At 40.2% G+C, this 18,239-nt stretch overlaps 1 protein-coding gene across 1 annotated transcript in view; it reads right to left on the bottom strand.

Moving 5' to 3' along the window:
- EHBP1 (EH domain binding protein 1) overlaps positions 1–18,239 on the bottom strand; it is a 204,935-nt gene that overhangs the window by 27,904 nt on the left and 158,792 nt on the right. Inside the window, exons 16-20 of the mRNA XM_031060945.1 lie at positions 17,106–17,222; positions 14,188–14,315; positions 11,357–11,495; positions 11,100–11,206; positions 8,330–8,453 (exon numbers count right to left, since the gene is read on the bottom strand). Of these exons, the coding sequence (XP_030916805.1) occupies positions 8,330–8,453; positions 11,100–11,206; positions 11,357–11,495; positions 14,188–14,315; positions 17,106–17,222 (615 nt within the window). The remainder of the gene's footprint in view (positions 1–8,329; positions 8,454–11,099; positions 11,207–11,356; positions 11,496–14,187; positions 14,316–17,105; positions 17,223–18,239) is intronic.

Below are 18,239 nucleotides of genomic sequence, written 5' to 3'. Positions count from 1 at the left end.
ATGGATTCTACTTCCAAATGTTTTTCACCACTAACCTGTTGGAGATGTGCTCTGTACAGCCATACAGGATACCCATCCCCTAAGAAAGCTGCCTGTACAGGTGCAATATATTTATTAGTAGGCAATCTACAGCAATTGCCAAAGAGCTGACATTGGAGGCCTGGTTTCAGCCCATACTTAACTATGGAGTACAAAAGCTCTCTGCCTGAAAGCGTCCCCACACACTCCAGCTCGGAAGCTGTGGTTATGAACAAAAACAGGGAGTGTAAGATTAGATCTCCTTCTGCTCCAAAACTGGGATAATTTCATTTACTTCAAGCGAGCTACCTCTGCTTCCCCCATCTCAGGATTTGGCCCTTTCTGTATACATTAACAGCCTGGGTTATAGCAGTATTTCTGCGTCATCCCACAAATAAAGGAAGATGTATTTTTCTGAATGCATGCACTCTGCTGCAGCATATTGAATACCACCTAGATGTTTTGCACTTCTACTTGCTGGAAAACTTAGTGGACAAACACATCTCCCAGGATAAAAAAACTAAAAGCCATTTCTGTGAGTATAGTTGGGAATGAGTGGCCCAGGGAAGCCAGAGCAGCAATGCAGTCAGGGAATGGAACAGAGAATCTCATACGCATTTTGGTTTTGCCTAATGCAGAAAAGAACCCTGATGATACATACATGTTTATCTATTTGCTTCCATTTTCAGCCCTATGAATGCATGCTTTATCTCTGGGCATAACAGCTTGTTCTGGTAGAAGTTCTTTTTGTCTTTCTATGCAGATTTTAATGCAACAGCATAGGTAGAAAATTCACTCTTGAATGAGTTCACAAGGGAAAATTATGCAAAGAGGTTACTAATCAGTCAATGACCTATCCTTTGAAGCAATACAGTAGACACAGGAATATCCAAAACGAGTTACCCTTATGCATTATAATCACAAGCAATAGGCACAGAGACTGATTCTGTTAACCTGACAGAGAGTTCATTCTTCATCATTCAAATAGGTGAGAAAAAGCAAAAAAAAAAAAAAAAGCATCCTGAAGCACAAAGCAACTTAGACAGTTTACTGGCAACTTGACCCTGAGACAGTTCCAAAAACCAGTTTCACAGACACGAGCGTGCTTAACAATGGTGTCAGTCAGCCAGCCCTGAAGCTGTCCAAAGAACCAGCCAGATACTGCTGCTGCCCAAGAAAAAAATATATTCTAGACCTGGCTTCCAGATAATATAGCTGTAAGGCACAGGCTCACCACAGCTGTTGACTGCAATGAAGATGAGGGTGATAGAGGGAAGCTCTGGCCCTGACAAAACAACCCAGGCTCTCAGCTACCTGATGGTCAGCCAGCACCTTTTGTCTCCTCTTTTTTTCTTACATGTACTCTGATAGAAAGAAACTGCATTTTATGCCTCAAAATCTACACAAGCAAAATCTGCAAGCAGAAAGCAGTGTTACTTCTTATTATTGGATGCTAGACAACTTGTATGGTTTAATTAAATATGTACTTGAAGACTGTAACACATCATTATTATATATGTACCCTGGATTGCTATTAAAACAAAACACAGCATATATATCCACACACTGCTGAGTGTCATACATAAATGCTATCACTTAAAACCTTTTCCATATGTCCATTTTATTTTATACATTGAAAAAGAAGAACACTTCTCCTGGGACCAAAGTTTTAGTGCCCTGACACTGCCAAAAGCCAAAGAACAGTACGAAATATTACAACAAAAAGACTGAATACAAATTCATCCCAGGATGAGATTTAATATGAGAAGCAAAAATTTCATTCTGTTACAAGAGACTAAATAAACTATTTTAACTCTCTTTTTGTGCCTGTACTTTTTCAGCTCAACCTTTTTCCTTTTCTATGAAATTCAAATGTTTCCCTCTTACAAACCTCAGTCCTTTATATCTTCAAAGCTGTGTAAAATGCTAACTAATTAATACATGGGACTTTCCTTTCACATGTGACAACAATGCTGCTTTTTTGATTGGTAAGAGTTAATTTGCAGTGACACAACATATGTGTTTACAGATTTTCTAATGTTTGTTGTTTGGTTAACTGTGTAATTAGTCCTACTGACAAGGAAGCTTATGCACTGAAAAAGGAGGGGTGAAATAGTGGCTGGGAGATGGTAATCCTGCCCCATTTTGAGTACATGCAGTGTTGAAATTGGGTGCACATTGAAGAAAAATAAACAAGACCCCTAATTCAGAAGATAAACATGTAAAAGACTCAAGCTACAATAATTGCCACGAAAAAGGCAGAATTTGTCAAGATGCACCCTTAAGGACTAGCTACACTTAGAGGAACCACCAATACACCAAGGTGTATTATACCACAGCAATGGTGAGTCTCAGCAGATGTTAACTCTCATTTTTCAGATCTCATTAAGAAGACCATATGCTTCTGGGCAGGGTCAGCACAGATAGACTGCAAGATCCCAGTGGCTGGATTGTCATCATAGAGCAATAGCACAGACCCAAAATAACTTCAGTTCTGGCACTAGAGTTGCACTAGGTCCAGCAGCGGCATGGAAATAGCAATCAAGGTGAATGATGGGCCAGTGGAGAATGCAAATGATTAAGAGAAAACCCCTTTACTGTTTAACATTCACCCTGCAAACAGTAACTATGAGATACCTGTCAATACATAGAGCTTATCTGTCTGTGCAAGATTTCACGATACTGCGTTAAGCTAACGTGGCTAATGAACGAAAACAAACTTGACAAAAATAAACCCACGAGGACAGTTTAAAACAATAGATTAAACCACCTGCATTATTTCCTGTGCAATTAAATTCCAGAATTAGTATAAAGTAGGAAAAATACCAAAATGGTGATAGCATCGCTTATCTGGTTCTCTAGTGAATCACATTTGCAGCCACCCCCACCACATGCTGCGCATTAACTCTTCGCACCGTGGGTATGTACAACTCTGAAATATAAAATTAGTTGCTTTTGAAGGACACTGAGCTCCCTCTGGTGAAGGCATAACAAGTTTATTAAGTAAGCACCACCTCTGGAAGTATAATCCCCTCTGGCTTCTTCCATGGAGTTTATTGGTTCAGTTTTCCTAACCATGAGCATCATTAGGGCAATGCAGTAATTAAGAGTTGTTAGAAAGTGAATTCTCAAACTGCAGATTAGAAAATTAAACTATTTCCTGATTACATATTAATGGAGCACAACAATAGCAGTTGCCATAAGCTTGGAAGGCAACCAAGGGATAAATCTGTGTACTTAATTACCATAAACAATGGCTGCATAGAAATGAAGTTTTATGCACATTCCCTTCTGTAATATGTCTGATATCAGTACACACTTGACAATTCTTGTTCAATTATCTCTATTATTTAATGCGCTGTGAACGGCTCTGTGTAAATAAAATTAACCACCCCAATTACTTTGAATTCATCTAGGGACAACGTAATAAAAAATGTGAAGAATTCTGTATGCCTATTAATCTAAAACATTACAGAAGCTTTCACCAGATTTTCTTGTCTATATTTATTTTGTCTACATTTATTTTAGTGCACTGCTAATTCAATTACATTTACCATCAGTGGTCAATCAGCAGCAGCAGAGGGTGTTTTTTAATTTTCATTAATCCTTGTACAGTACCACAAACATACTCATCCATTAGTAAGGTACAGGATCTCACATTGAAAACACAAATATGCTTCTACTTGAATTTGGGAGCCTGAAGTTAATCAGAAAAACAATTAAAAACACTTCATACCCTGTGGCCAGATAACAAAATATCTGATAGCTACAATTTTTTTTCAAATACTTGTTTATGCAATTACTGAAGAAACAGTGACTGAAAAAGAGATAAATTTCAGATAAGAGATTTGTAAACCAGGATGCTTTGACTTTTATTTTAACTGTGCTATGTGATAATTCTGCATTTTAATTGGCATTTGGATATCAAGATGATGGACACCTTAAAATGCAATGATGGAAGAATTTGCAGTGGAGGAAGACAATGCCAGAAGCAGAGACAAAACTATTTTACCCATAGCAGGTTAGGCACAACACGGGTAAATACAATCCCAAGGAAAGCAAGACAATCCTACCTCTGTCATCATTTAGCTTCAAGCCATTATAACAGAGGAAGAAGAAAAATCAATAATATTAGATCATGATACTTTGATACTCAATCATTCAACTCACTCCTCTTACCTGAATGTCTGGGCTGCCTTCTCTCTAAAGACTTGCATCCAGCAAGTTTTTTGTGGTGTTGTCCTTCATAGGGTGGATGTTGCAAAATCCCTCTGATAAACTCTTACCTATATCCCAAGAGCAACAGCAAAGGTGCCATGAAGTTATTCCAGGGAGCTCAGGGCACTGAAGCACTGATTCCCCTCACAGCTTTGCAACGGAGCAGTAACCACACTGTGCTGGAACAAGGTGAGGTTACATTTTCATTATAAGTGCAAAGACTGAGGACTGAGGTTATGCCACCACTGACATAAATTACTGTATATTAATAAAAGTGTGACTACTCAGATTCAAATGGAAATCAGCAACCAAGAATTTTAATAACTTTTATTTTTTCACACATCTTAGGAAAGTGTTTCTAGTCAAATCATGAGCAGCTGGCACCGGAAATGCAAAGGTTCAGCCAGTTCCAAACTCTGCGCCTAGCTGACGAACTTTGAAAGTATCAGCTCCCTTCTGGCCAAGGGCCAGAAACTTGTCTTCCCCAGCCAAAAAAGCTCCCTAGCAGAGCAGGAAAATAGCAATCCATGTGCAGACAAGGACCTGGGCTGTCTTCCTACAGCCCCACTTCCATTAGATGCCCTTCCCTCACGGAGGGCAGCAGCTCCAAAGGCAGAGGTGGAATGGATACTCTGCAATCCAGGCTGCATCCTGGGGAATGGACTGGAGGCAGCTGTCTCAAGGACTCCTCTCTCCTTGTTTATGCCAGAAAGGGAGTGGGGCATTGGGAACCTCCAGGTTCCACTTCTCCCAGCCATCCACAGCCACTGCATCCCTATCACAGTCAGGGTGGCATTTTCAACGTTTTATTTGCAATCCTAAGTGCTAGAAACTTTCTCTAAAATGTGAAATATCTAACAATGCTACGAGCTGGGATCTAACCAAGAACATGCATTCTTTATACTTGCAGTTGCTTCTCTTTTGGTGAAACCATAGGACTTCCACATTTATCAAAGCCTGTAGTGCCCAAGCATTAGTCACTATACCTTTCTGGTCTTATCACTAGCCCATAGTAAGGAAATTCCCACCAAGACAGGTGGAATACTAAAACAAATGTTTCGATTCACAGGAAGAGGATACCATAATCTTTTCCTGTGAAACGAATGTATGATTTGAAATGAATGATACAGAATAATGTTCAAGCTGCTGGCTGAAAAAATCCCTCCTGGCTAAGCAACAAAAAGGACACTTGAACTCCTAAGGATGAAGAGCTGCCAGGTGGCAAAGAGTCTCCCCAGTGGAAAAAACACCCCCAGTTCTGTGCTGGAGAAGGATGAGAAGCAAGTGACAGTGCTTTCTTCCTAGTAAGTCTTACTAAAGAACTAGGCCAAGCACAGTGGAGAAGGAAAATATGGTCCAATCCCCAGCAGACACAACAGGGTTGAGCATACCATGCTCTACCTTCTTGAATTTAATTTCAAGGCAAATGACCGAGTCATGATGGCAGTCTCTCAGTTGTTTAATTTATCTTGCATGGTCTTGGCATACATAGAAACGATGCTGAAAATCCCAGTACCAAATGTTCTCCCACACTGATGGGGACTATGACCCTGCAAACAGTTTTTAGGATCATTCAGTGTAAGCCCTTCCTGACACAAATGTACAAACATGGTACCCTGCTTCAACTGCTGAGAAATAAGGTCAGCAGAGACCTTTACTTGCCTGAGCTTCTCCAGTATTACAACCCCAAGCACTACAAAATTAAGAAAGAGATGTGATTTAAAAAGAGCGTTAATTATTAAACCAATTCATTTGTGGTTCTTGTCCTTCATGTTTAGTTTTCAGGATCTTTTCACTACAAGTGAAAATGCCCAAGTCTCTTCCTTGTTCCTAAAGCCTGCATTTTCAGAAAACTCAAACATCAAAAGACTTTTCAGAACAACTCTGAGAGCTGGCAGCATTTCATATTTCTCATCTTTCTGGTGTGTACAAAACCCCGAGATCATCATCAACAGCCCTTCCTGGCTTTTCTAGCTACCATGCTGTGGTTACTTTCTTCCTTCAGACTTGGCTTTACAGACCATTTGGTGGCCCGTGCAGGCAGGCAGGTCATATGGTGTTGACTCATCATTTTTATTTCCAGATCTCTCTCTCAGTCAGACACTGAGGTGAAGATGCCCAGACTCTGACAGAAGATGCTGGGATGAGGACATGGGCATGAGCTCCTGATTTGTCTGCTTGAGGAATCACTTCCCATTGAGAGGTATGGAAGACAACCAAGTGCTATCCTGACAAAGAGAGCCACTAATGAGATGAGATGCAGCAGATCCTCTGAAGGCTCTCTGGTAAGATGGGAACCACAGTTAGAGAAGTTTGAGAATCCCTGCTTTCAAAGCTATAAAGTTAACTATAGGTTAAAAACTCCAGTTTTCACATATTTTCTCCTAAATCGCATTTTTTTAGCTGAGAACATAAACAGGATGCTTATAATTGACTTGTCAAATCAATTGCTTTCAATTAAATCCTGAATGCTCAGAAAATGTTAAAAGTAAAAGTAAATATTTTATTACGGCTGCACCACTTGTCCCCTTCTCCCCAGTCCAAGAAGTGATGGATATTTATCAGTATTCTCATTACAAACCTCTAAACTACATTCTTACTCTCCAGCTGTGTGCTGGACTCCTATTTTATGCAGGACACTTATAAAAAAAAATAACCTCACCATGGATCTGATAGGAAGAATAAAGCAACTTCTGTCGTACTTCAAAATACAAGAAATTTGAATCAGCAAGAAATCACTTTTAAAATGGATGAAATGACATAAATAAAATAATAATGTGCATATTAGAGTTTTTAAAATCCCCAGGTGCTATGCTGATGACACCATATGTATCTATAGGCAGTATTTGGAGTACGTATAAGACTTGTGAAATATTGTATTGGCTCTTTTGTGCAGAACATACATTTCACAAATACAAAAAAGTACACAAAAGTGCAGGACAACACACACATTTTTTCTAGCTAAATAACTAAAGATCAAGATGCAATGCATTTGAAAAAGTGCTTCAAAAGACCATAATAGATAAAAGTCCTACTAAACAAGCATCACTCAGCATGGAAATAGTTTCTGATTTACATGTTTTTGTAAAATTAGTTTAAAAAATCAAAAAACTTCAGCACGTGAGAAAGTAAATATGTTGAAAAAAACACCCTAATATTTGGATACAAGTGGCAGGCTCATTTCAAAGTATTGAACTTTAACTGAAGTCAATTCATCTGTTTTACAAAACACAACACTGGATTCAAATTTACTTTAAAACCTATTATTTCAGTTAAAGATGGGCTTCAAGCTTATGACATCAAATAAAGTCAATTTACCCACAAATTAATCTGGACCAACTAACTTTTTTTCCCCTGGACAGGAAGAACATTTTTTGGATCCACAACACTATTTATTTTTGAAACACCAAAGCACCTTTTGTTTACAATTGATATGGTTTAACCTCTCCATCTCTGATGACCACCAGCACTTAATACCCATCTAAAGCTCATCGTTGAAGCCACAACCATTATGCTTTTAACAAAAAATTGCCCATATGTTTTAATCCTTTCAATGGCACCTACAACACCAAGTATTACAGACTTTTAAAACCTATCCTCCTGAAAATAAACAAGTAAAATAATTGCGGAGCATCAGTAACCAGATAGTATTCTTAAATTTCAGTGATCTAGTCAATGGAGCCTTCCTCCATGTATTGTGCTGTTTCATGCAGTACATGGCTTTAGCTGGCCAAATTTTTTTTTCCCACTGAATCAGTAGAACAGTGAAGATCTTACTTTTTTTCTTTTTTTTTTCTTTTTTTTTTTTAAGCAGTGGCATATCAATGAGGCACAGATGTGTATTCCAACTCTGCATGGATGAGCACACTGTTCAATAGTGCTGGCTCACACGGTATCAGGGCAAGTTATCACTTCCCATGAAGGCACTCTTATCACCAGGGCCCAGAGAGGTGGCTGCAAATCGCAGCCTTTTTATTTTCAAGGCAGTTTTGCTGAACATTCAGGCTTCAAAGATTCACACTTCCAAAACTCTATAAGAGTTTGTGAACGCTCAATTTGCCAAAACTGTTTACAGTGTAATTGGGCACCGTACCTGTGTCCATGAGATAGCGAAGGCGCTTCTCCACCAGCGCGGCACGGGTGTCAATTTGCTTTTGCTCATTCTCTAGTGCTGCCAATTCTCCTACAACATACTGACTGGTGTCTTTGAACCCTTTCTGTTAAAGAGAACAAACAAGAAGAAAAAACATCACTTGTAAGTTGCATTTTTCCTTTCCACAAACACTTAGTAAGGCACTTACCTAAACAACCAAATATCATGCTCACTACCAAAAAGCTAACACATTTCATAAACTTTACAATTTTGCCAAATGTCCTTATTTGTTTATTAAAATACCCTGGTTTTTTTCCTCAGGGAACATTTGATTTTGCAGTTTTTTACCAGCTGGCAGTTATTTTGAAATTCCTTTAATTATTTCTAAGTGCTTAACAGCTGCTGTAAAAAAGTGCCATGAAAAGAAAAGTAATACAAATAAAGTACTATTTAATGTGCCATTTCTACTCCATTCAGGTCTGATTCAGTTTTAAAACATTAACTTTCAGGGCTAGAAAAACTAGCACAAGAGTGTCCAATGACAAGTAAAAAGTGGGCTTTTAAGATTAAAACCAAACCCCGAACAAGATCCCCGGCTTGTTTAGCTCCTCTGAGCCAACTGTAGCACTGAGGGCCCCCAGCCTGGGCCATCCTGCTCCTCTGGGTTTCCCTGACTGAAGGAACTGGCCTGCCCACAGGGTGATCTGTAAAAACACCACTAATTAACTCCAGCTCTCATCCTGGAAAGTGGTGACAAGGCCCTGGGCAGGCACTCAGGTGCACAGGGACCAACAGAGCTGTCCTGCCTCTGCACCATTCACACCTGGCCAGGAGGCAGCCCAGGGATGCCACGTGGATAAACCCTACTGAACCTTACCAAGAAAGCTGTGGGAACACTCTAACAAGCCAAGTCTGCCTCTTGTACCCTGTAACTCCTCAGCATTGCCCTGCACATGACCACACAGAGCTCCAAGCGTTTGCCTGTCTCATAGGAGCCCAAGCAAAGGCATTCAGTACCTCCAACTTATTCTCATGTGGCTCAACAACTTTCACACAGTGTTGTGGCTGTACACAATGCTAAAATGTAATTCCTGAAGCATGTTTTTGCATAAGTTAAGATAAACATGTTACTCTTTCCAACTAACCTTCCATGAACTTTTTTCCTCCTACACCTGACCCAGAGCCTGGGCTTTAAATAGGTAAAAAACAACCCTGACAAAATTATTTCATGTTTCATCTACACCCTGTAAAGGAAGAAGCAAAAATCACTGTCATTTGTGAACAGAAAAATACACAGGCTTTTTCCATTTTGAGACTTATTTCCCTACTAGAGGCTAACTTGTTGCTGCATAAGGGTCTCAGATACTTTCACTGAACACTTTCAGTTGTTTTTCTGTAAATGTGTCTGAAATAATCAATTCAGCTTCATATGCAGGCAGAAGGCATAATAAACACATCAGCATATTATTTCAAATAAAGACATGTTCAAAGTGAAAGTTAACAGCATGCATGAGCTCCCAGGACCAGCAATGAGCACAGAACTTTGAAATTTCAGATATCCAAATTTAAGGACATTAATCTGGTCCCTCTCTTCCTACACAATAGCCAACAGTAGCATCTTTAATGGAAAACCTTTTTCTACCTGTTGTATAGCCAGAAAAACAGCAACAACAAAACCAAAACTCCCTGAGAGCAGACCCTGAAGAAAGAAAAAAATTCATTCCGGGTAGTTGAAGTGATGTGCAATATATTGCCTTTCATCAACTATAATTAATTGAAAATAGTATGAAAACTTCCCTAATGTCAGCATGTATAATTGTTAACAATTGCTATTAGAAGATGAAAAGAAATGCTGTGTCAGGCTGTAATATCCCAAGAGTTCATGTGTATCATCTGCATATATAATGTGAACTCACTGTGCCAGACCTTTTCAGCTCTGCAAAAGTACTACTGGGCTAAAAATAACTCCGGCTCGTAAAAAGTTCGATGTTTTGGTGTAGATATGACAGCAGTACAAAATTGCTACTCAGCTCCAGATTGCCTCAGCAAAAATGACAAATGTGTTCAGATAAACTGTGGAGACCAACAAACAACCACCCTCAAAGGCTGTGTTGTGCTTTCAGACAAAAAAAATTCAGGTTAAAACTTGGTTCTTCCTGCTTCTGTCCCGCAGCTGTCCATCAAAACCAGCTTTCTCCCTGCGGTCTATCAAATATTTCCCTCACAAATCAATTTTACACATGATCAGCCCATACCCCTACTGAGCTGAACCTCCCCGTTAATTAAGTGAAGAAATTACCATATATATTATATTAATGCAAACATCATTCAGCTAGTAATTCACGGCTGATCTGGATAATGGAAAGGTTGAACACCCATTAACCCAAGCCAACAAAATGGGTTGGCTGAGAAATTCTAGCAGGTCTCATGTGACTCTTCCCTCTAACTGCAGCTCTGCGGTATCTGCTATTGTAATAATTAAAATCCTCCCGGTAGATCAATACTGGAATCTCTTTATGGGAAGTGCCCTGATGGAAATGTCTCAAGGAAGCTGGGGCTGTGGAACTCTGAAAAATTCATTTTTTTTATCTGACAATTATCACCACACTGCAGACTAATTCAACAGTGCACCCCTCTCACTCTGCTTTGAATGCACTGGAGATTGACATCTAAAAAACCCTAACATCTCATTTTAACAAATAAAGGCACTATTTCCACATACAGTTTGGAATTATCAGCAATCATGAAACCAGACAAAAAATTAATATACATTAAGCACTTCATCTTCTGATGGCTTCCTCTGAGTCTCAGCTATCGCAGCCTTCTCCTCATTTCCTCTCTTTGTATCTTCCTGTATTGATCTCTGCCTTTTCATCTCTTGAAAAAAGGGAAAAGACATGTAAAATTATTATAAAGCTTGATATTTATGTATTGAAATGTGGACTTACATTATCGGGTTTTCATATATTTATTGTTAAATATTATTAAATCATAAGATGGGAAAACAGGTTTTATATTTTCTCCTACCTGGTCTGCTCTCCACGTATTGACTGAAAGACTGGAGCTGAGTTTTCCTGACGGTCGAGTCCTTGCTGAACACAACGGGATTTCTAAACCGTTCTGCTGCTTTTTGTGATCGCTCAGCACGATGTTCCTCTGTTCCATTCTGCTGGGAAAAAACCAGACACACAACAGTTTCTTTTGTTTACACGCGGGAAGACATTAATTTGAAAGGTATGTTTTTGTGAGGGGACAGGACACAGCTTTTACAAAGTGGATTTCACAACTCAGGCTGTGGTTTATATTGGATGGAAGTCTCAGCTGCAGGGAAAAAAGTAGAAGAGTGATTAACTTTTCCTTCTCTTTTTTTTTTTTTTTTTTTTTTTTTTTTTTTTTTTTTTTTTTTTTTTTTTTTGTTCAATATGTGGTGGCAACGACTGGCTTTTTGCTCTGTGGGCACCCTCCTGCAGAACTCTCTACTTCTTTACCAAGCAGACCTCTTCATTGTGACCGGCATTTGCCAGCGATGCCCATTTTAAACAAAAACTCGCTCCTCTGCACCTTTGCTGTGCCAAGACCTGCGTGTGCTGCTGCCAAGTCGCAGCGTCTCTGCCCCTGAACACGATCTGTATCATTTTAAAGCGTGTTGCCTTTAGTCTCTCTCCCTGCCCAGTACAGAAATCTGTTGTTTTCTGTAGTGCCATAGACTTGTATGACAAGAAGAACTAGTTTCTAATTTTATGCCCATTGAGATAAACCACTAATGCTGGATGAAGTCTAAAAGGTAGGATTATAATGCTACCCCACTGAACTCCATTTCATCAGCTATAACTTTCCAAAGCCAGATTTGTAAGTAAGCCCTTTACAGCTAAGGAAACTACAATTATCTTTTCCAGGGCTTCCTATGTTAATACTGGTAACAAATTCAAATGATTCTATCAACACAAAATATCCCAGAAGACTGAACCACTGTGGTGTGTGGAAGCTGCAGATACCGAGGTGCTGTGTACCAAACAAATATTTCATTTTATACCTAATCTTTTATTATTTTTATTAAGTGTTTTGAAAGTAAATAGGGAAAGGCTAAGATGCATGACTAATAGCTAAGCCTGCTGAATGCTGAAACTGGTTATCAAAAGCTACCAAGACTTTGCCCTTCCTCTGCATTGAGACAATCGGTAATGAGGGAGTTCTCCAACGGCCTATTCTCTCGCCTCAAGGAGGCCGGGGATACACAATCCCCAAGGGAAGGTAACAGTTTATCCTTTTCCACAAACACAGAATGCCTCATTTAGAAACCTGTAAACTGCATTTTATTAAAAAATAAATCCACCTCAATGCCAAGAGCTCCATGAGAACAGATGGACACCATATATTCCTTATAACGCCGCCTTTCAACTCTTCCTTAGAAAAGACGCATGCAGAGATAAACTGTTAAGTTGCACCTTTTTGTGGGAGAACCTTAAAAAAAATCAACCTCATTCACAAATGCTTTTTATAGAGAAATACAATTTTTTGTCAGGTTAGATGATACCAAATTACCCTAAGAGGCAGCCTGTGTGTCATTGCACAGAATTAAGGCTTAAACAAGTAATGCTTATACCTCTGGATGACTTTTTAGCAGCACTAGTCAGGTGGTTGTAAGATTTTGGTTAAATAAAAGGTGGCTTCTTGTTATTAGTATAATAACCATCTGACAGCCTAAACTAGAGTCTTTACCAAAATAAACAAACATGGCTAATTTTTTAGGCCTGGCAACATGCTAAAATATCAGTGTGATTAGCTAGTAAATCCCATTTTAAGAAACCTTTTTATGACTAGGGACTTCTGCCACTTTACAAATGTATTCCTCTAAGCCCACTAATTCAGTTAGCCTTTTCAATCCATTGTATTATTCTTGGGCCAGCTTCATTTTGCATTAAATCCACTGCAGAAAGCTAAATTGAACGCAAAAATCAGACTTGATCCAGGCTTCCTTTTGTTCAAAGATAGAGACCGAAAGTCCTCTGCTGCTGCCACACACTTTCATCACCAATTTATAGGAACCGACAGTGTAAGGGAAAAGCAATGAAAGTCATTGTTTTGGGACTTCAAAGCATCTCTGTATCTGGGGAAGGAAATCCTTTCAGTCAGCAGTGCTCTCCCCACAGACTGCAGGTGGGTGAAAAGTTATACCCAACTGGAAGTGCCCCAGAGCCATAGGGATATTAATGACATTCAGGGACTATTTTTAAAAAATAGAATAGCGAGAACAAAAGGGGTCTAATTAAGAAAATGAAATGGAAAATTGATTGGTGGGCACTTTATGCTGAAGTGGTGAACATTAAGAATAGGCAAAGTGCCCATATACACCACATACTCGTGTCCGTTTTTCTCAGAAGCACTCATCAAGCACCCAAAGTATGGAAGCCTTTAAAGTGTACCACAGCTTAATTTTAATGTAGGAAAAACAGAGGACCACGACTGGGAGGGAAACAAATCTCTGAGAGTCCAACCCCACTTCCATTCAGGTCAGGTAGTCCAGCTGCTGATTGCACCAGCAGCAGGATGGAGCCCGTGCTGCATTTCTGATATCAGTAACAACCTGAGCAGGAGAATTGAGAGAGCTTCTTATAGCTGTTAATGTTCTGCCAATGACAAGGATCAAGATTAAGGAAAAAAAAATAAAAAAAAAGAAAACGTGTTGATCAATCAACAGGAAAAAACCCAGTGCATTGCAAACCTAACTGCATTGCCATGAAGATTTTCTGTGTTTCTGACTCTGAAAGATTCAGTAAGAAATATTTTCCTCCTCACAAAATACAAACCCTTGATCATAACACACAGGTACCAAAACAAAAGCATTAAGCAAAACTTACCTTAATGTCTTGCTCTGAGCTATCTGTTACAGTTTTCTGAGCAGCACTGGAGAGTGAATTTGCCACCTGTGGCTGAGCTTCTAGGAGCTTCTTCAGCTTCAAATCCACCAACTTACTGTTTTGTTCTGCTAAATATGCAAATACCACATACAACAGAGTGAGATGCATTTCAATGCAGACTCGCTACAACAATGTAGGAATTTAAAAGGTAGATTTAATTCACTTTGCTATCATTTTGAACTTAAAAATAATAGAAGGAATTGTTTTTGTGATTGGGATTGGTGCAGATTTGTGTAACATACATAGATTTTTTCCTTGGGAAACATACATGACTCTTAGCTGAACAAGTAAACATGCTTGCAGACAGCAGATGAAAAACACAGAAAGTAGATAATGTTTAAAGTTACTCCCAATGGGTACATACCTATACTTTGGTATAAAAACATGCTTAAAAAGCCATTTATTTAAAGATGAAAATTTATCATATAATTTACATACTGATAACTCCTCAAGTTTATGAACTACTAGTTCATCCTTCTTGGCACAGCTTCTCCTAAAATTTCAGTATCAAAAAAGACCACTTTATAGTAATAATTTACTATGACTCATAGAATATGTTGAAACTAGGAATCATAAAATGCTTCAGAACTGCATCAAAGGGACAGACTCGAAGTCTGCTGAAGCCCTCAAATTTTTTAATCAATTTTAGCAACCTGGATCAGAGCCCAAATAAACAGCATTTGAGAACTTTACCTCCCACTAATACTCATTCTGTATGTCAATGTTGACTGTGTGAATTTGTAACCCACCTACACGTGGAGTTACCTACACACACATGCACACATAAGGAGGAGGAAGGTGCTAATAGCAAGCTGCAGCACAGACTGTGGAGCTGCCCCTGGGCAGGGGAGCAGAGGAACACTGGCACAGAAGCCCCCAGACACACACTCTACATGCAGCCCCATGGGAGGAATCACCCTTGCATGGAGCCAGCAGAGCATCACCTGCACATGGGATGCACTTACACCTGGGCCTTGGGTCACAGGCAGAGGAAAGAGCAGGTCTGTGTTTTCCCACAGGCACAACCTGAGTTTTTCACTGCAGGGTGGTGACTTCTAGCTGGTGTGGAAAGTGGAGCCATGACTGTTTAGCCCCACAGCTCCTTCCAAGGTTTGGAGCACTCCAATGCATATTAGCCAAAACATTTTTGGCATGTGGGCAGTCAAATGCTGCCTGTCTCCAGCAGCAGTGGGCTGGGTTGGATTATGAAAAAGGATAGTTTCCCTTTCCTCTGGCACACCCAGTCAGGGTGTCCTTAACTGAGGCTCACATGTAAGTACATGCACGTTCTTGTGGGTTTATACATAAACATCATGTAATAACCATGATATAAGAGGTTCACAACACGTAGAAACACTGACAAATACAGACAGAAGCAGTACTTAAAACCAAGAAGGAGTAAAAACAAGTTTCCTCTTCTTGAGAGAGATAAGAGGGGCTAAGATTCAGCAGGGGACTAATTAAGACGGTCCATAATGATCCCAAATCTGAGATGTCACTTAACAGTTGTACTTTTAGGTGTTTCCAGGAGATTAAGCCTACACTTGGTATGACTGGCAGATTTAAACCAAAATCCATGTAGTCTAATTTCTACCACAGCACTAGACTGCTTTCTGTTTTATTGCCCATCTTCTTTCTTACTTGTCTGTACCCCTGGCTACTGTGCAGACTGAACTGCAGAATCATGTCCCAGGTCTTTTCCAGGATGTCTCCCCATGGTGGACATAGAGAACTGGGCAGTGGGTTTGTATCCCTGAAAAGGTACATCTCAGAAAAAAAGGCCCACAGAAATAAATGTTGGTAGGTCACTGGGCAATAGGACAGGACTATTCAATTATTCAGCTTCTCTTCCTTCTAAAATTACCCACTTTTTATTGGAAAATTATTTGACAGGATTCTGATTTAAGTAAACTAAATTCAAGTGCTGGAAACACTAAATATATTTTCTTATGTGTCTGGAAATCCTCAAGCAGAAAAAAATAAAGGACATTACTCAAATCCTTTGCATGCAAGCAAGACTACAAAGTGCTATGTACACACCATTGTTGGTTTAATTTACAAAGAAAAAACACTAAATAATGTTCTGATTTAACATATTATGAACTACACATTTGGGTCTAGCTGGCATGGGCAGAATCAAGCCAGAGGATGCTGAAGATATTCTCTTTTGTACTGCCTGTTTCAAGACACAGTCCTGTACTGGCCAGGTTACTCCAGGTCTGAGCTAACAGTAGGATTGCAATGTATTCAGCACCACATTTAACACCTAAATTCCAGCTGGGCTTTTTTTTGAAAGGGGGGAGTAACACTCCTGTGACTTCATGTGTTTATAAAACCCTTGTTATTTGAACACTGTTAAGTAAATAGGACTGCTTCTGCTCATATTTATACCTCCATGCCCCTCACTGGGGCAACAAGGTGTAAACACATGAACTGGTCCTTGGAAGGCACCAGAGAGACACCAAGTCTATATGAACACAGAAAGACACATTTGCTCCTCTTCCCTGAGCAGATGGGCCATGATGGCAGTGCAGAGTGGCAGCTGTAGTCACCCACACAATTGCTCATCCCTCTGCCCACGTGGCATAACCCAGAGCACCTGAGGCAGGGTGCTCTCAGGTGGCTCTGCCTTACCCATGTGGCTAAGGGCCCCCTTCCCCATCAAAAGAGCAAGAGAGACATTTAAGTCTGACATTGTTCAAAATAATGATTTCGTTGATTTTAAACATTAGGGTTTAAGAGACCTGAAAAGGCACATGGGAATAAAGCTGACAGAGAGACAAGCAGCACATCAGTATTTATATGATGATGGAGTGTTAGTCATGCAAAATACACAAAATAGCCATTATTTAAATTACCCGTTGAATCAAGGTCATTTTCTAGGTTAGTAAGTTCATCTCCACCTCCAGTAACAGAGCATTCAGGAGCCTCCTCATTAGTATCTATCTCAATATTATCATCATCCTCATCCTCATCTGTAGGAACACACAGCATTAAGGTTAGTATTTCCATATGTACATGCAACACATCACTCAAAAAAAAAAAATGAATGCTTTAGGGAACAAGCTGAGTTATGATTAAAATGCAAATAATTAAATAAGTCCGGAAGAAGACTCCAGTCTGTCCACTTCTGGATGTATCTTTAAACTGAAGCAATTCATTAAACATATGGGGGTCTCTGCTGGAAACTCCTGCTCCAATAAAGGCAGAGCCTGGCCTCAGCGGTGGCTGTTCCCTGTGCCAAACCTCTGGTAACTTGAGTCAAAATGTTTTCCCCCAGGCTCCCAGTTCTCCATATTGCAGAATGGGTGCCAAAGCCGCCATGTTCAGGTTCAGATGGGTCTGGGCAGCAGAAGGACCTTCAGTTCCTGTATCCTCAGAAAGGCTCCAGGTACTGAGTTCCCAGCTTGGTGAGACTTGCTACTCCTCACCTTGTACAGTACATCCCACAGCAGTGATCACTGTACCTTGCCTAGGTTTTAAAGTCTCCTCCTGTACTAGGAGGAATGCTACCACCTGGAACATCATGCTCAGTAAGCAACTATGTCAGGTACAGTGAGAGCACACTCATGAATTGCTGCTTTCCCAAAACCACAGGATGGGTCAGGCTGGAAGGGACCACCGTGGGTCATCTGCTCCAACCTCTCTGCTCAAGCAGGGCCATCCCAGAGCACAAGGCACAGGATGGTGTCCAGATGGTTCTTGGCTATCCCCAGTGAGGGAGACTCCACAGCCTCTGGGCAATCTGTCCCAGTGCTCAGGCACTGCACAGGGAAGTTCTTCCTCATGTTCAGGTGGAACTTCCTGAGCCTCAGCTCCTGCCCCATTGTCCCACTGCCCCATTGTCCCACTGCCTCTGGACAGAGCCTGGTCCATGCTCTGGCCCCTCCCTGCAGGCACTGACAGACATGGATGAGGTTCCTCTCAGTGTCTCTTCTCCAGGCTGAGCAGCCCCAGCTCCCCCAGCCTCTCCTCAGAACTGAGGTGCTCCA

Source organism: Geospiza fortis, unplaced genomic scaffold (genome assembly GCF_000277835.1).
Source record: "Geospiza fortis unplaced genomic scaffold, GeoFor_1.0 scaffold134, whole genome shotgun sequence".
Classification (NCBI taxonomy): Eukaryota; Metazoa; Chordata; class Aves; order Passeriformes; family Thraupidae; genus Geospiza; species Geospiza fortis.
This window is presented reverse-complemented; position numbering and strand designations above follow the sequence as displayed.